Here is an 18,860-nt window from a genome sequence, read left to right as displayed (position 1 = left end):
TAACCACTGCACCACTGTGCCTCCGATATTAAGATTTTGTGCTTTGCAGTTTGGTTTATCTGTAGCACCACTGCTTTACTTTAGAATGTTCAACTCTTGTTATACCAGTTTACAGGCTCCAAGGTGTCTACTTAGATTTATTTATTTATTTATGTATTTATTTCCAGTTTGGTGACCGGGGAGGTCCACTGGGCTCAAAGAGCCCGTTTTCAGTAGAGGCCCGGGGAGAAAAGCTCCATAGTACAAAGTATAAACTACATAATTCAGACTTCATAGTACAAAGTAAAAGCTAGGTAATTCAAAGTTAGCAAAATACAATACACACTAGCAAAAAGGTGCAGTAAACAACTTGTAAGTATTAAGTAGCAAACTAAGAACAGTTAAACTGCAACATATATAAAATGTATAATACATATTTACATGTATGTAGGTTGAGAACAGTAGTAGAGAGTAGAATTTATTCATAGGTTAGAAATGTCAGATAGTGATCTGAAAGTAGTTATCAAGGGATAGATCCCTGGTAAGTAAGGAAAAAATGGGACTTTGAATGTGATAAAAGTGATAATGAGTTAAGGATGTTAGGTAGGTAGAGAGCAGTTGCACTTCCAATTATGGGAGAGGTAGGAATGGAGCTGGGTTTTGAAGTGTTCAAAGTTTTCAGAGATTCTTAGAGATGGAGGGAGAGAGTTCCATTTTTTGGCTAAGGTAAAGGATAGAAGTAGCTGCCCAGTGGGACGATTTGGTTTATACACGGAGATTAGGTTTTGGTAGGCAGATCTTGGGGGTCTGTGAGGGGTGTATGAAGGTAAGATGTTAGCAAGTGCTGGACATGTATTAGGTTTGAAAATAAGCTTGTGGGCTGTACAGAGTTTGAGGTAGTCCAGGTAATTGGGAAGTTCTAGCCACTGCAGCTGGTGGAGAGGTATACAGTGGTGAGTAGAGTATTTGGATGAAGTGGCGAACTTTGAGATTTTATTGTAGCAGGTTTCCAGTTTAGAAGAGTTGGAGGAAGATTGGTTAGTAAGGGAGCACCATACATCAGAGAGGATAGTAAGTAGGTTGAGGTAAGGGTCTGTTTAGTTGAGGGGGAGAAGTAGTGTGAGATTCTGTACAGCATGCCAAGTTTCTGATGGGTTTTCTTAATATTTAGTTGAATATGGGGATCAAATTTTAGTTGCTCGTCAATAGTAACCCCAAGAAGTTTGGCAAAAGGAACAATTTCTATAGTGCAGTTAGCATGGCTGGTAATTTTGAAGGAGGTTTTGTCAAGAGGGATAGATTTTGATGGAGAGAATAGTAGGATTTTAGATTTGTTGGCATTTAGGGAGAGATGATTTTGAAGCATCCAGTTTTCAGTAGTTGAGAAAGCAGATTGAGTTTTAGTTTGGAGCTCAAGGAGGTTGGAGGCAGAGCATACTAGTGTTGAGTCATCTGCATATTGTACTATTCTGGTGTTGGGAATTGATGTGTGGAAGTCATTAATGAAAATATTAAAGAGCATAGGGCCGAATATGGATCACTGGGGTACCCCGGTTGGGGTTGGAAGGAAGGCAGAGGTACCAGTTTTCCATTTCACAGCCTGGGATCTATCAGAGGTAGCTGCTAAACCAGGTAATGGTGTTTTGTGAAAGGTTAAGTTTAGAAAGGTGGGTAAGAAGGTGGGTATGGGAGACAGTCTCAAAAGCTTTGGAGAGGTCAAGGAGGACTGTGGATACTAGATTTCTGGAGTCACGGGTATGGTTTACTATGTCTAGAAATGAAAGAAAAGCTGTTACAGTGCTATGGCCAGGACGGAACCCATGTTGTGCTGGGGTGAGGAGTTAGTTATTTGTAAGGAATGGCATTAGCTGGAGATGGATACATTTCTCAAGAATTTTTGAAATAGGAGGTAGAATTGCTATGGGTTGGAAGTTGAAGTAGTTATTGTTTTTGCCTCCTTTGTGGAGGGGTAGGATAAAAGCGGTACGCCATAGTCTAGGGACATATGATTCCTGTATGGATCTGTTAATGAGTATACTAATGATAATGGCAATGCTGTCTGCTGTTAGTTTTAGAAAGATAGAGGGGATGTTGTCAGGGGCATTGGAGCAAGTCTTAAGTTTAGAGAGGTGTTTTTTTATGTATGATGTGGGGATGTGTTTGAGATGAAAAGTAGGAGGAGAGTTTAGGATGGAAGATTGGGGAGAGGATTTGAGATGGGGAGGAGTTGTTAGGGAAGGTTTTGGTGAGTTCTGCTGTCAAAGTAGTAAAGAATGAATTGAACAGTGTAGCTATTTCTGTGTCAGGTTTGCTAGTGTCGGGGAAAGGGTTGTTTTTTGGTGCCTGGATTAAGAAGGGAGTTGGTGGATTTCCAGAATTGTTTGGGTTTTGTGGAATAAGTAGTCTGGAGTTTGATATAGAATAATTTTTTGTCCTGTGTAATATGTTTTTTAGCTAAGTTGCGGAGTTGTTTATATTTAAGAAGGGTGTCAGGGTGCTTATTACAATGGTAGAGTTTTCAGGTCTTGTCCCTTTGATGCATGAGTGTTTTGGTATCTTTAGTAAGCCAGGGGGTGGAATTGGTTCTTATAAGTTTTATTCTTGGAGGGGCTTGGGAGTTAAGGGTATCCAAGAAGGTTGAGTTGAAGAATTCAATGGTGTTGTCTAGAGGAAGAGTTTTTAATTTGTCCCAATTTATCAGTTTGAGGGAATATGAGAAAGTTGGGGGTTAAAGTTTGTGAGATTCCGAGTATGGATATATTGGAGTAGGTGAGGAGAGGAGGGGGTTGCTCTATGAATGAAGGCTGGCAAGTGATCACTAATGGAGTCCGGTAAGGTGCCAGTGTGGAAGATTTTATTTGGGTGGGAGACAAGGATCCAGTCTAGTATGGAGCCTGGGAAGTTATGTTTATTGGGTCTGGTAATAGCATTTGTGAGTTGAGTGAAATTGCATAGATTGATTGAAATGGTGGGATTATTACAGGTGATCTTGTTCCAGTCAATGTTTACATCTCCTAGGATGTATGTCTCAAGGCTGATATTAGATGAAGCCCAAAGAAGGATTTCCTCAAGTGTATTTGTATTGTTTCCAGGGGGGATATAAAGGGCTATAACACAAATACTTTTATGGTTATTTAGTTTGAGGTTTCCTATGACTAGTTCAACGTTGTTGAACTGAGGAATAGGATCTTGGTAGGGAGTAATGGAGAGTAGGCTAGAGTAGATTAAGGCTACTCCTCCACCCTTCTTTTTTAGGCGGTCATGTCTAAGAGCTTGAAACCCTGGGGGTATGATTTCAGTGTCCAAAATATTGGGTTTTAGCCATGTCTCAGAGATGGCTACTGTCAGGTTGGGTATGGTATAGCCAAGCTTGAAAGTGGGTTATTTTGTTTCTTAGACTGTGGGTATTGATGGTCAAGAGCTTGAGGTATTTAGGGTTGGTAATGTGGATGGTAATGGCGGAGTTGGATTGTTGGTGCTAGTAGGTCCTGTGTTGGGGTGTATGTCTCCTGCTAAGCATAGTTAGTCAAAGGGGAATGAGAGCAGGGGTTTGGATTTACTCCTGTAGTTTTGTGGGAGGTACAATAATGCTTTGGGAATATGATGTTTCATTGGGGAGGATAGGAGATTTAGTTTGAAGAAGAGAAGTGGGTTTGGATGAACAAGCGAGGGGGATATTGAGTGAAAGTGAGATGTGGTAGAGTGGTGATGAGTGTTAGGGGAGATGGTGGTGTGATGAGGGGATAGGAAAGAAGTGGGTAGTTTGTAGGAGGTATAGGAGGTGGCATGGTATAGTGGTATTAGAAGTAGTATGCTGAGGGAAGGGATAAGAAGGGTGTGAAAGGGCATGGTAAGGTTTAGATATAAATGAATAGTTGGAGATTAGGTGTTGAAGAAGTAGTTGAATGTGGGAGAGTATGATAGAGTAGGAGGGAGGTGTATAGAAGTGTATACAATGCTTTAAGGCTTGGGAAGGGGGGAGGGGGTGAGAAAGTATTGGTGGATGGGAGGGGAGGGGATAGTGAGGAGATGTGAAGTGGATTGGATGAGACAAGGGGGAGGGGACTTATGGCTAAAATAAGTGTAGGAGCACTGGGAGTGGTTGGGAATTGGGGGTAGGGTAGAGGAGCGGAGTGAAGCTCGCAGGGCGAACGGAGTGGGTTAGAGCAGGTAAAAGAAGAAATTCCAGAGACAATCAGTGAGCAGCAGACTCTTGAGGAGCCCTTCGAAGTTCCAGGAGAGCGGGGTATGATAGCTCAGCTGTATAATTGTTAAGGGATAGTAGAGAAGGAAATAGGAGGACAGTAGATAATTAGAGAGGGACAACCTTAGGAGCAGTCTAGTACATCAAGGTAAGAGAAAGGTAGTCTGGAATCCAATACAGGAGAGTAGGGAATAATAGATGACCACACATAATGAGATTAGGGTGCCACCTAATGGCCAATAGGTATAGTACAACAAAGCCTTGTGGTATAGAGATAGCAAGAACAGATGACTCAAGTAATAGATCCTAAGGAGAGTCGAGTAGTTACCTGTCAGGTAGGGAGGGGTTTGGCTGCTGGGTAAATGCCTCGGTGGCGTGATTACATACATCAGTAGGTTATAGAGAACAATGCAGTTTAACAGTAGTTCTAGGGTAAAAACGTACTTCCTTATTTCCTTTGGTAACAGGGAATTTAAAATAGAACAGTAGGTTTCTTTGGGTTGCAGATGAGCTGGCTGAGTCCAAGAGTAAGGGGTCCTTATTGAGCAGGCAGGAAAGGATTCCCAAGTCTCTATGCAGGAATGGAGGTTGAAAGCTATATGAGTAGAGAGAGAGAGAATAAAGAACAATTTCAGTGGTAAGACAGCAAGTAATGCCAGGTTCACTCATTAACAACTTTGTTGAGACACAGTTATTTCATTGGTAAAAAGCATATAGAGCACATACACATTCCAAGTTAGCTAGCAGGTTTCAACAGGAAAGCTTCTACAGGCTGGCTAGTTGTTACACTAAACATGATTTGCATAAGTAGGAAAAAGGACACAATACCCAGTGTATTGACCTAAAACCATTTACATTAACAGCAATTTAGAGCACAGTTCCCCAATTACACAGGTGAATATCTACAGGGCAACTCTGGGCATTAATATGAATGCAGGATTAACTAAAGAAAAAAACATATAAAGTATCAGAAATAGGGCAATAAATGCAGCTAGGACCCAGTTCCACACTTAATCACTCAGAAAAGGCTGAGACAGTACGTCAGTATTACTAAACAGAGAGCGAGGTAGTAGTTGCAAATAAACCAAGCTCAGGTACACATTAGATACATGGCAACATTGTAAAACAATCTGACATGATGTCAACAAGAATGATAAGCAAGATGCGTGTGACTGCTTCAAGAGCTGTTCTTCCCACTAAGAGTTGTGCTGTACGCTCGTAGCCAAAACGCCAGTGCACTCTATAAAGTAGGTTTAATAAGCGAGGCAAAGTTCCGTTACAGCCGCAGTATCGGCTTTAAAACTATCCCTGCAGGATCCCTGAGCAGTTAAAGTACAGTTATCAGGCTATTTGTAGTTCAGCTAGACAGGTGTAGACTATGTGCAGTTAAAGAAGAAAGTGGCAGTATATTGATCTGGAGTACACCACAATAACCCTATTACATGTAATAGCCTTACATAAATTAGGTAACGGAAGGATAGGTTATGATAATAAGCTGTGCGTATAGAAGATTAGAAAATAAATAGAAATTAAAAGCAGCAAACTACTAATTAAAAGAGCGCTCGGGAGAAGAAGGAAAACTGATCCCCATTTAGGTGAAAAGGTTACACTCTTTCATGGAGCAACAAGATAATCGAGAGAACGCTTTGTTTAATTAATCCCTGTATGTAGTACTACGCTGTCACTTCAAATCAGTTACGGAGGTGAGAGAGGAAAGGCGGCAAAAAGGCTAACAAACACTAGCATTATTTCTAAGTTTTACACCTGTTTTAATCAATCCCTGTGTGTAGTACTGAGCTCTCACTTCAAATCAGTTACGGAGGTGAGAAAGGAAAGCCAGCAAAAAGGCAAGGCAAACACTAGCACTATTCTTAGTTATTACACTTACAAGTGGTCCGATGGAGTCAAGACCACATGAAATGCAGCTAAATGCTGTTTAGTAATTCAGCGTTCACACAAGTCTGTCGGCAAATATAATAAAACCCCTTAGACCACATAAAATAGCTAAAACGCATATTTCTGATTGCTATTGGTGATGCAGCATTCTCAATAATTCTGTCAGCAAAGTATCTGATTTCTTGATTCGGGTCATTTCTGTTTAAAAAATTCTTCATGACTTACACTTCACAACCAGTCTCTTTCTCCAGCAGAGATTCACTTTGAACAACAAGAAATCCATTTTGGAACCCACTCAGTGTCTGGTGTTCCTTGGATATCTACTGGATACTCTAGCATGATAGTGTTCCTCCCTTCTGAAAAAAATCTGATTTCTGACAACCTACATTCTGTGTCTAACAAATTGTCAAAAGGCTTCAACTACAGAGATTTTGAGAGCCCTGGGTGGGGTTCATAGTATCTATAATTCAAGTGATCCCATATGCTAGATTTCTCATGAGGAAAACAGTGGTAACTCAGATCCATTTGGGCCCAACACTGCAATCCTCTTGCACTTCATTAGTGGAGCAGTTCGATGAAACTCAATCCAGGGGTTAATTTTCTTATTCTACTCTCCCCAACATAGTGTCACCATATGCCTTAGACCTTGCATAGAGTGCATAGCCAGGGAGTTTACAATTCATTACAATTTTCTCTGGGCTGTTTACTTCTCCTCAGAACAAAAGTCAATGGCAGACGACTATTGCAAATCTAAGGCAGACCCTCACAAATGGATTCTGAACCAAGAGGTCTTCTTGCAGATTGTCCAAAAGTGGGGAACCTCCCAGATCTTTTTTGCTTCCAGTCTGAACAAGTAGCTTAGACTATTGTGCAAACCTAAGTGCATGCAAGGAAGCTTGGAAAGCAAATGCTTTTTCTTTTCCATGAAAAGGGAAATTACTGTATGCCTTTCCTTCTACTCATCCCAAACATCCTTCTGAACATTCAGAAAGACACTTTGAAATGTTCTTAGTGTCTCCCTTTTGATCCAGACAGCATTGATTCTCCTTTTTTCACTTGGCCAAGGGCAGTCACCGCAAAATAGACTTTCTCACACATCAAAAGGGTTCTCTTTCATTCATATGAACCTAAAGACATCGAACTTCACTTTGAATGGTAGGCTTGTAATTCTTTTCAGGCACCTTTACTCTGAAGACATGCCACTAGTAAAATAGGAAGCAAGAAAACCTGCAACAAGAAAATCTTATGTCACTAAATGGAAAGGATTTTCTCTATGGTGTAGCAACACAGTATAGACCCAGTATCAAGTGGGAGTCTCCATTATCCTCAAATATCTGTATGAGTTGTTCAGTTTCAGTCTCGAATACACCTGTATCATGGTGCATTTGTCAGCTGTTTCAGCCTTCCTGCCAATTGATATACTCTTTCTTCACTTTATGAAGCCAAACAGTTTCTAGTTTCTTAAAGGCATCCTCTACATCAGACCTCATAGGAAATCGATGCTTCTTCCTTGGGACCTGCATTATGTTCTAGAAAAGTTAACACTATCACCTTTTGAACCAGATTCTTCAGCAACGTTAAAATTCTTAACTTGGAAGACTGTTTTATTAGTAGCCTTATCTACCATAAAGGTTTTTGGGTTACAAGCTGTCGTGTACTCTATTAGTTTTTCATAAAAACTGGTTTAACCTTAGAACTAACCCTTGCTTTATGCCAAACGTTGTCACTGAACTGCCTGATAATCAAACTGCCCAACATTCCTCCTCAAAATAAAGGAGAAATGATTCTTCTTTTGCTGGCTCTCCACAGGCAGCATAGATTCTATCTAGCCAAGGCAAAAATAGCAGTAGATCTGACAACTCTACTTTTAGGTTCATAGGTTCATACTAGGCTATCTGCCCTGGGGCATTTATAAGCCTAGCCCGATTGTGTTTGGCTTACGCCACCCTTTGATTTGAGTATATTGTGCCCTTTTTAAAGTTTAGTTAATTGTGCCTCTAATAGAGACACGGAAGTAATCCCCGGGACAAACCTACGATCCCCCATCCACTCTTCAAGATTCTTCTTGAAGAGAGTCAGTGAGGTGCTCTGCCTAACATGAATTGGAATTCTTTTCCAGAGCGAAGGGAGCCTCTGGGTTATGAATCTGTCCCTCCAGCATGTTCTATTTATTTCTGTGCTGAGGTTCAAGTCTCCCGAGTGCGTGGCTCTAAGGGATTTAGATTTACTGATGTGGAGCATGTCCATTAATTCTGGGTTGGACATAGCTTTATATGTCAGGCATAGATCGCCTCGAAGTAGGCGGTATGCAACTGAGTAGAGCTGGAGTTTTTTTTAACCGAGAAGCATATGGCATCTGTTTGAGTCCCTTGATCCTCCTGGTGAGGAACTTTTGGGGTCTTTCTAATTGCTGCAGGTGTCGGGTAAGGTACATCCCAAACGGGGCATTGTATTCTATGATGGGCCTGATGAGGGATGAATAAACGGGCACGATTACCTCTCTTGATCTAGATGTGAATCCTTTCATGATGAGGTGGGCTATGTAGAAGGTCTTTCTAACCACTTTGGCAATGTGGTTGTCAAAGGAGAGATTGCTATCAACTTGGGTCCCCAGATCCCTAATTACTTTCTCTGTACTTAATGGGTTACCACCTATGTGGTAATTTGTGGGCACATTGTTTTTGCCAAAGGGTATGACTATACACTTTTTGGCATTTAGCTTTAGACCATGGCTCTGGCACCAGTTATCCGTCTTTGCGAGACCTTTTTGAAGGATGTTTGTGTCAGCTGGAGAGTCAATTATGGCACCCAGTTTGCAGTCATCTGCGAACTTGGTGAGCCATAGTCCTCCCACGTTGGCCTGTACCTCAGAAAAGTAAATACCGAACAAGAGAGGTCCCAGGACAGAACCTTGTGGGATGCCACTTGTGACCGGTTTCGAGTCTGACATGGCTCCAGCAACTCTGACTCTGTGGGTTCTGTCTTTGAGCCAGTTTGCGACCCATCTTATGACATAGGGGTTTATATTTAGGCTGGATAGCTTATCTATGATGCCCGAGTGGGGTATTGTGTCAAATGCCTTTGCGAGATCCAGATAGGCTGTGTGAACTACCTTCCTTTCATCTATGGCCTTGGTGACTGTTTCGAAGAAGTCGACCAGGTTCAAAAGGCAGGATCTGTCCTTGATGAAGCCAGATTGGGTAGGATCTAGTGTCTGTAGGTCCCCAATGTCTTTGTTTATGAGTTCCATGATGATCCTCTCCATAGCCTTGCAGACTAGGCTAGTCAGACTTATGGGGGCGATAGTTTCCAGGGTCCGTAGAGGCGCCACCTTTGTGGAGTGGGACCACTGTTGCTGTACGCCATTCTTTGGGCACATATCCTGTAGTGAGGCTGAGATTGTACAGCTGTTTTACTTGAGGGATTAGTTCTTCTTGGAGTTCATGTAGGACGCAACCCGGGACGCCATCTGGTCCCATGGAAGCAGTGTTTTTTGCTTTGGAGAGGGCAGCCTTCACCTGAGCATCAGAGATGTTTGGGAGGCTGCACTCTGCCGGGATAGATACTTGCTCTTTTGGGGGGGGAGGGGGTGGAGAAGTTTGCACTGAACCTGTCTGCCAGGATATTGGCGATGTCTGTAGGTTCAGTTTATTTTTTGTCGTTTAGAATCAACTCAGAACAAGTCTGGGAGTTGCATCCCAGGTTCCTAACATAACTGAAAAAAGCTTTATGATTGTCTTTAGTGTCCTGTGCAATTTTTCTCTCGAAGCTGGCCTTGGAGAATTTTATGAGGGATCGTAATTTTTTGCTAGTACTGATCAGAGATGCCTTCCCTTTTAGGGATTTTGCTCTATCATGTAATAGCTTCCTCCTTCTGTTGTACAGTTTATTTATGGCTGGGGTCCACCAGACTGGACGCCTGCCTTTGGATGATTGGGTCTTGATTTTGTTTGGGATAGCATGATCCATGCATTCCTGGAGATGTCCGTAGAATGCATTTATATAGGATTCTGCAGTTTGGGCCGTAGTTTCCACTGGCCCTGGGGCCTTGAAGGATTCCACTTCGGTTTTGAGAAGTGTGAAGTTCGCTTTTGAGAAATTTTTCACTGTGGTTTTCTGGGCTAGGGGTGGGGTCGGGATGTGGATATCCAGTGAAATTCATTTATGGTCTGATCTTACCAAAGAGGGATATACTTCTGGTATGGAGCATAGAGTCCCCATGTTGGTAATGATCAGGTCTAGTATGTTTTCCCCTCTTGTGGGAGTGGTGACTAGCTGTTCCATAGCATGTGAGTTTATAAATTCCAGGAACCTTTGGGCTAAGGTGCTGGGGCTATGCTCCTAGTCAATGTTTGGGTAGTTGAAGTCACCCAATATAATGATGTTCGGAGAGATCTTCATGTTCTCCAATGTTTTCAGGAAAGCCGAGTGGGATTCCTGAGTTTGAGAGGGTGGTCTGTAGGATGCTATAAACTGAAAAACAGTCTTGCCCACTGTCAGTTGCACATGGATGGTCTCCGATACTTCATGCAATGCCACTAACCTGGAGGTGTGGATATCCTTGATAAATATGGAAACTCCCCCTCCTTTTGTGGTTCGGTCCTGGTTTGGGGGCCGTAAAGCATGATATGAGGTATAACCTGGTAGTGCTGGGGTGCTCTCTGGAGCCTTGAACCAGGTTTCTGTCACTGCACAGATATCGATGTTCTCCATACTGAGGAGAGCTTTGAGTGCGTGCATCTTGAGGTTAAGACTTCTGGCGTTTAGCAGCATTACCCTTAGTTTCTTCCTTGTGCTGTCTATGGAGGTGGGTTTAACTTTTGAGCCTTGCCTAAAAAAGGCACTGTGGGGGTGGCAAGAGCCTTTGCCAATATCTGAAAGCCCAGGGGTGACAGGTGCAAGCCGTCCCTAGCAAAGCAACGTGGCTTGTCGAGCATGTCATCCCAGGCTGATAGACACTGGATCCCCTTTGAATGACACCAAAATTTAGCCAATTGTTAAAATCGATCATTTTGTCTTTATACTGTGGCATCATTCTAAGTGAAGGTAAGATGCTACTCAAGGTCAGGGTCATACCGGCCTGGGCTACATGATCAGAGAGCTCCTCTATGTCTCTTTTCATTTAATCGAGGGAGGTACGTCTCAGGTCATTCACGCCAGCATGTACAATGACTGAGTCGTATTTGTATTTGCTTTGGAGTGACCTGAGTGCTTGCGTTATGTGGCGGATCCTAGCGCCCGACAGGCAGCTCACTGTGACCTTCTCTTTATTCAGCCTGGTGAGCGGGACGTCAGTGTGTCTGACAATAGAGTCACCTATTACAAGAGTATCAGGTGTGTTATTCAGCCTTAAGGGCTGTGACTGCTTGGCACACTAACTTTGTGTGCTATGTGTTGTACGTGTTTTGTTTTGGGGTAGCGTTTGCTTGGATGTCTGCTTTGGAGGTCTCTGTTGTTTAGGTAGATTTTTATTTAGAGCCTCCGAGTATGTTTTTGTGAGTTTGGTTCGCTGTTGTGGTGGGACTATGTGATACTGGAATTGTGTTGTGTGAGGTTACCTTCTCCTCCTGACTGGTTACACCAGTTTTGAGATGAGAGAGCTCAGCCTCCAGTTTGGCTATATGGTTGCATCTCTCACATATATTTGAACCTGTTTGGAGGAGGAGAGGGTTGTCCGTGTACATGAGACAGTTGTAACATTGCCTCAAAATTCCCAGATTCACCAGCTGGACTGGAGAGGAAACCATTGACTGACCTTTGGACATGCTAGAGTAATATAGGGAACTGAATTAAAATGGACCAATAGGGGACAAGGTAATCGCAGAGAGTATAAGAGTAAGTAGTGCTTATGGTTTATTAGTGCTAACTTGTAAGATTACTTATTTGGACCAGTGAGGGGCCTTAGAATGAGAATATGGTGTTTAATTTGAGAGATAGAGCAGTTCTAAGGGAAAAAGTGAAGAGCAGACTTTGTGGAGCCAGGAATAGTTTAAACCCAATTAGGCGGCACTGCCCGATGTTGCTCTATGCGCAAAAACGCACAAAACCGCGCAAAAGAGGGTTTTAAGAGAGGGAGATCAAGGAGTTTGGAATTGACCCAAAATGGCCAATAAAACTACAGTTTCAAGGCAGTAACCACTCCCACAGGGGCAGGCAGGCTGCTCAATGTTTATCACTGCCACTGATGAACACATAGACTTCCCTTTAGCTCAAGCAAACAGTGGCCACCAAGAAACTTACAAACAGTTCAGAACAGCAAATCTGTAACTGAACTTTTTTAAATCTCAGAAAAGTGGGAAAAAAGCAAGATTTTTTTGTTTTTTTTTTTTTTAAGGAAAGCAGAGGTTCACAAGTATCAACAAGTTAGAACAGTGCAGTAAATGACCCCACACTTGAGTGCTAGGCCAGAGACAGATAAAATGCAAGTTTTAAGAAAAAACGATTTTAAAAATAAGTGCACGCAGGAAATTCAGTAATCAGCTCTAGGTTGTGTTCTAAATACAGTTACCAACACAGAAATCAAGTTTAACAAGCCATAAAATGCTCAAAAGTAGGCGGCAATGCAGAAAAACTTAACAAATAATCTGAAGCAAAATACTTAATCTCAAAAGTGGCTCCTTTCTTCTCTCAGCGTTTTCTCCTCTTGGTGGGTGCTTCACCAACAGCCAACAAGTCCGAAAAGACGCCAAAACCACGAGGCAGTCGGGTTTTAAGAGTGGGAGATCAAGGAGTTTGGAATTGACCCGAAATGGCCAATAAAACTACAGTTTCAAGGCAGGGAAAAGGTGAGCCTTCAGTCTTAAACAGTGATCTGTAGGTGTCTATCTCTTTCTGTTACTTTTTCCATGCTTAAGCACTTTTCAAGGTCAGGTCAAAGGACATTTTACCATGGCCTCCTCTTGAGCCTTTTTCAAGGGTCCTTGGCTCTAATCCATTCTAGAGGCAGATTAAATAGTCTTCTAGTCACAGGTTCACAAAACATTACAAAATGAATATCTTTTCTAGAGTCGGAGCAGGTTTTGCTTGAACCATTCTTCCATGGTTATTGGACTCCGTCTGTTTCTCAAACCTTCACCCTTTCAGCCTAAAAGGTTTAGGAATTGACCCATAAGTCAGCATATATGAATCTGTACTCATGCTCCTAACAGAGCATGTGGAAGTTGCCCTTAGACTTTGAAAAGCTGTCTGGTTGGCAGGATAGAATCTAAATAGCTTAGGCTATTGCAGAAGTGATCTATTAGAGCACCTACTGTTATGGTAAGTTTATTTACACAATTGTATGTTTCTCCCTGAAACTTGCTTAGATGGAATGTGATTCTGGGGATAACAAAAATTTTCTTAAAAGCCTGACAAGATAAAGAACAAAACAGGCTATTTCCACCAAGAGTACACAGCCATTAAATTTAAACAGTCCTTTTCAGGCATGGCACAGAAGGCAATTATGTCAGCCTGCATATTCTTGAAAGCACTGGTCTGCATGCAAATGCTCCTCTTGATTGTAACTCTTGAAAGATTACATAAAGCAAATAGTTTCTCAATGTGTGAGTGTGAAACACAGTCACACATTGCACAAACTGTTACCCCTAGTTTGTCCCATCAGGTTGAAATTCAGTTGTTGATGTCAACAAGTGTTAAACAATCAAGATATCAAGAAGTACTAAACGAGGATATGCTTCCTGTAGTGCAAGAAGATACACATATACTAATCACAGACTCCTCAGATCTAGCATGGGCAGCTGCAGATACAGGTCATGTGAAGCCTCATTTCAACATAACAAGATGATGGCCCTAATTTCTAATCGTAGTAGTTTTCAAGGCACTCTGGCAATTGGGGACATTGAAAGTTGCTACAAACGGCATTATTTTGAAGTTGTATATAAACTAAGCTTTAGAGGGGCAGGGGTGCTTAGTTATTCCAGCTATCCAGACTTAACACTGAGTGCCTGGGAGATAGCTTCCTGACTAGGTCCTTATCTTTTGGGTGGCTGCATCCCTTCACATGTGAATATAGTGGTAGACTAGCTGAGTAGGTTAAAATCCAGGAATTGTGACTGGAGACTGGATCCCAAGGTTTTCCAGAGTCAGAGGCATAACTTAGGATCACTTTTGATAGCTGTTTTTCTATCAGAGAACTGCCATCTGAAAAAAAAAAAAGTTCCAGATACCAATGCTGGGAACTGCTGACAGTGAATATCTTTTCCATCCCTTTGAGAGGAGAGGCTCCTATATGCCTTCCCATCCATCCCAAAAAGGAGGAGGAAGGGGACAAAGCTAGGCTCATTTTAATAGCTTCTCTGGGGTCAAGACAGTATAGTCCTTCTACCTGTCCTACCTGAGTAAAGAATGCAACCTTAATTTTGTTGAGGAAAAAGTAATCCTAGCCCCCATTTGGGCACCATACCTTAGTTGCACTTAAGTTGCATTTCTGGAAGATTTATTTTTGAGGCTTTTGTTTAGCTCAAATAATTTTTTAAGCTTCAAGCCTGTGGGGGGTATCCTACATTATGTTTCAGAAAAACATGGTGAGTATTAGAACTGACCTTCATTCATTTCCAGTGTACAGTTGTTATTAGTATTGAATTAGGCCCTGTAACCACTTGTTTCTTATTTCAACCTTCAAAAGAGAAATGAGAGGATATTATACTTAATAGATGTGCATAGACAGCTCAAGTATTGTGTAGCAAAATCAGGTGAAGTCAGACAGTCACATCATCTCTTGGTGTCTTTCATGTCAGGCAAGTAAAGTAAGCAAGTTTCCAAGCAAATATTTAATGCCTAGCCTGTTGGGTTATTTTCAGTTATAAGATCAGTGGAAAAGCTGAGAGGGTTCTGTGAGTGCTCACTTTCCCAGGGCAGCAACCACCACAGCATATATTAGAAATGTATTGGCCTAGAATATCTGTCTGTCATATAGCTGCCTTGACCACTGTACCCACCTCTTCTGAATGTTGCAAGCTGGGTCTTCAGTCCAGGAAGTGGACAAGTTTCATTACTGTAGTCCTGCAGAGTATAGTAATACTGCCAACACCACAACGTGGATGCAGCTGACCATGTCTTCCCATAGACAAGGAATCAGCACTGACTCTTATGAAAAACCTAGCACAGCCATGATAGTGCACTCAATATTAATATAGATGTGTGTTGTAGTATGGTCACTGCTGCAGTGTAACTTGTCCCCTCCCTGTCTCCAGTTAGCTGAAATCTCTCCACTGCCCTGGAGGACTGAGAGGTAGATGAGGCAGTGGAATGAATCTCTTACAACTGTAACTGGCATACATTTATTGTAAAGCTAATTCTCTGGAAGCATTGACTACTTAAAGGAGTTGTAGGTTAGAGTTTATAATAAGTAAAACTATAAATAGATGTTCAATCAAATTGATGCAAAATAAATGTGCACCATACGAGAGATATGCACAATCAGATTGATGCAAAATAAATGTGCACCATACAAGAGGTATGCACAATTTGTAAAGATTACAATATATATGAAGATAATAAAAAAGAGTAGTGACACCTAAGGCTTTATAAATATCCATGATCTGTATATGTTGCAGGAAAGACACCCACAAGGATCAGTTTTTAAGATGAGTGCCTTATATGACCTCTGTTTTCTTACCTACAGGCATGTTTAGATAGCAATACTGTTGGTAATACCTAGTACAATCTGTTATATACTGAGCCCCATTGTGTTATAGTTGCATGGCTGCTCCTGTTTTTAGGTGATGAATATCTAGTGTAAGTGAAGCTTTACATTAACTTGACTATGAGTGGAAAGAAACATGCATATCAGCAGGTTTTGTTAGGTGTGAAACTGTACAATTATCCCACTTGTTCTGTGCTGCATTGTTTCAGCCATCTTACTAGCACTAACATTAATTCTGAATTTTGTTATTAGGTTGAGGTTGACAAAAATATTGAACTGTTGAAAAAGAAGGATCAAGAGCTTAATGAAGCCCTGGAGAAAATGGAGAGTCAGTCAGAAAATAATGACATTGATGATGTCATTGTCCCAACTGCTCCACTCTATAAACAGATCCTGAATTTGTATGCAGAAGAAAATGCTATAGAAGACACAATATTTTATTTGGGAGAAGCTTTGAGACGTGGTGTTATAGATCTTGAAGTTTTCTTAAAGGTAATGTTTGATGACATTGTTGAAAACTTTCATAGTAGCTGTTAACACTTGACTATATTTAGAAGGATATGATGCACATGATTTTATTTGAGATCTCTTGCAGCACAGACCTTTTTGTTTTGAGAGTTTTTTACAGTCCGTTGGGTTACAAAAGTACAGCTCAGGTGGTCTGCTCAATGCTTATAAACTTTGAGATAAAGAATATCCTTGGTAAGTATACAGTGCATCATACACCCTTGATCTGTGTGTGATCAACAGATTATTTTTTATATTAGAGAAGGTTTACTTTTTCCTTCGGTGCCTCTGTTTGTTTCCTGTGCACCAGAGACATGACATGTTCTTGTATGCTGTGCTATATCACTAGTCTGTCAGTGCAGGATAGTAACTTTGATTATGTAGTACAGTATACCACTGTTCTAGACCTGGATGCTCCTTGGGAACAGCTTTCACCTTTGTAGTGCACCATGTTACAGACAATAATGGAACACTTAGTGCTGCCTAATGTTGTATTGTGGTACACTAATTGAGTAGTGTAACAGTCTCAGTAGCTCAACAGGTAGCACATTCACTTTTGTTTCTTGAAGATCATAAAGCTGTGAGTTCTGTTCCCACATCAGGTAATTATATTAATTTTCCAGAATTGAAACTGCAGTGCAGCATAACAGGTTGTTGCACTCCTGAGTGTACCATTCTTCATATGAAACATTAAACTGTGGTCCTATCTGCCTCATTTGGTGGTAAATCAGGTGGATGTTAAATATCCCATGGGATTTATTGAAAAGAATAGAGATTCTTTAACACAGCATAAAACATTATTTAGATATTTGCAATGTGTACATATGTACAGGTAGATATGTACACATTCCTGTGTACCATCATCATCATTCTTCTATAATTGCCCCCAGCTCCTTCTTCCACAATCATAATCTAATTTTTCACAATATCTTAGTCAAAATCCATTTCCCACTAAACACAATTCCATTCAGTCTTTTGAACCAAGTAACCCATGTTACATAAAATCTTATCTACCCTTTTCACATATTTTTTGTCTTTTTTTTAGTATCCATAATTGTATTCATATCTATACTGTTTAATATTCACAAAAAATCTCCGTGCAACTTTTTTCTAGAGTTCAACCATACTTTTACATTTCAAAAAGCATGCTCCTTTGTCTCTTCTTTCCAAAAGAATAAACACACACATTTGACTTGCTTTTTATATGGCATATCTCCCCTTACCAGTAACTTATATATGACAAGTCTCCATAGGAAATCCTGATACTCTAGAATCTTAGTACACCATTTTTTTCTTACTGTAATGGCTTTTATTACTTCTGGTAAATTTTCCTATGGATTTACATAATAGTATTGATTCATCATAATTATACCACACCCTTCTAGTCTGTTCTGTATAATCAAATTTGATTTTCCCTATTATTTTTCCTTAATAAGTTTTCATTTCTTCATTTATATAATTGTATCCCTTTTTCTTATTCTCATCTTGCAAAATTTTACATGAATATATTTAAACCTTTTCACTATTAATTTCTCATTCTGTTTGTTTACCTACTTTAATCTCTATGTAAGTAACAATAATACTCCTTCTTCAGCATTCTTCGTAGACCTGTCCAAAGCCTTTGACATGGTAAATCACCAGCTTCTTCTCCATCGCTTAAAATCTTTCTCTCTAGATAATCTTGCCTTATGCTGGTTCACATCTTACCTAGACAACCGCAAACAAGCAGTTCTATGGGACAACCAACTCTCTGATCTTCTCCCCACCACTATAGGAGTCCCTCAGGGCTCTATTTTAGGTCCACTCTTGTTTTCCATTTTCATTAATGAACTTCATCTAGCTACTCCACAAACAACTTGTATTCAATATGCAGATGATACTACCATCATTTGTGCAGCCTCAACACAATCAGAACTCCACTCTCTCACACAAAAAACCTTCTCAACTATAGAACAATGGTTCTCTAATCATTTCCTTCTCCTTAACCCCAAGAAAACCAAACTCTTGCTTTTTTCACCCACCCACTTGTCTACCTCTATCCATTTCACACTAATATCTGATAATGGAACCATTATCTCTCCTGACCAAACAACAAAACTCTTGGGTATCACTATTGACAATCAATTAAAATTTGACAATCATATTAATCTTACAATAAAATCGACCAACAGAAAACTAGGCTCTCTCTATAGAATCAAATCTTTTCTTACTCCTGAAGCCAAAACTACCATAGCCAGAACTCACTTAATCTCAACCCTTTTATATGCCTCCTCCATATACACAAATCTCTCTAAACATAATCTTAGCAAACTTACCTCATCATATAATAATATTGCCAGATTTGCAACTGCCTCTCCATATAGAACTCATCATTGTTTAAATCTCAAAAAGCTTGGGTGGATGGAACTACCACACCTCATACAATACTATCAACTCACTATTGCCCATAATGCCCGACATCACCCTGAAAACACCCCAATACTCTCCACCCTCATAACACCCTATAACAATCAGAGGCATCTACGCTCCACCAACAAAATACTGGTCCAAACATCCCGATCCAAAAACTCAGCAGGTGACTCCACATTTTCCAACTCAGTTGGCAAAATATGGAACAAGTTACCACAGGAA

At 40.8% G+C, this 18,860-nt stretch overlaps 1 protein-coding gene across 2 annotated transcripts in view; it reads left to right on the top strand.

Moving 5' to 3' along the window:
• TSG101 (tumor susceptibility 101) overlaps positions 1-18,860 on the top strand; it is a 935,600-nt gene that overhangs the window by 788,515 nt on the left and 128,225 nt on the right. For both annotated transcript variants that reach the window (XM_044059389.1, XM_044059390.1), the window contains one exon: positions 15,975-16,214. In XM_044059389.1, the coding sequence (XP_043915324.1) occupies positions 15,975-16,214 (240 nt within the window). The remainder of the gene's footprint in view (positions 1-15,974; positions 16,215-18,860) is intronic.

Source organism: Protopterus annectens, chromosome 17.part0 (assembly GCF_019279795.1).
Source record: "Protopterus annectens isolate FY-2018-M chromosome 17.part0, PAN1.0, whole genome shotgun sequence".
NCBI lineage: Eukaryota > Metazoa > Chordata > Ceratodontiformes > Protopteridae > Protopterus > Protopterus annectens.
The sequence above is the reverse complement of the archived record's forward strand: the minus strand, read 5'-3'. Positions and strand labels throughout refer to the sequence as shown.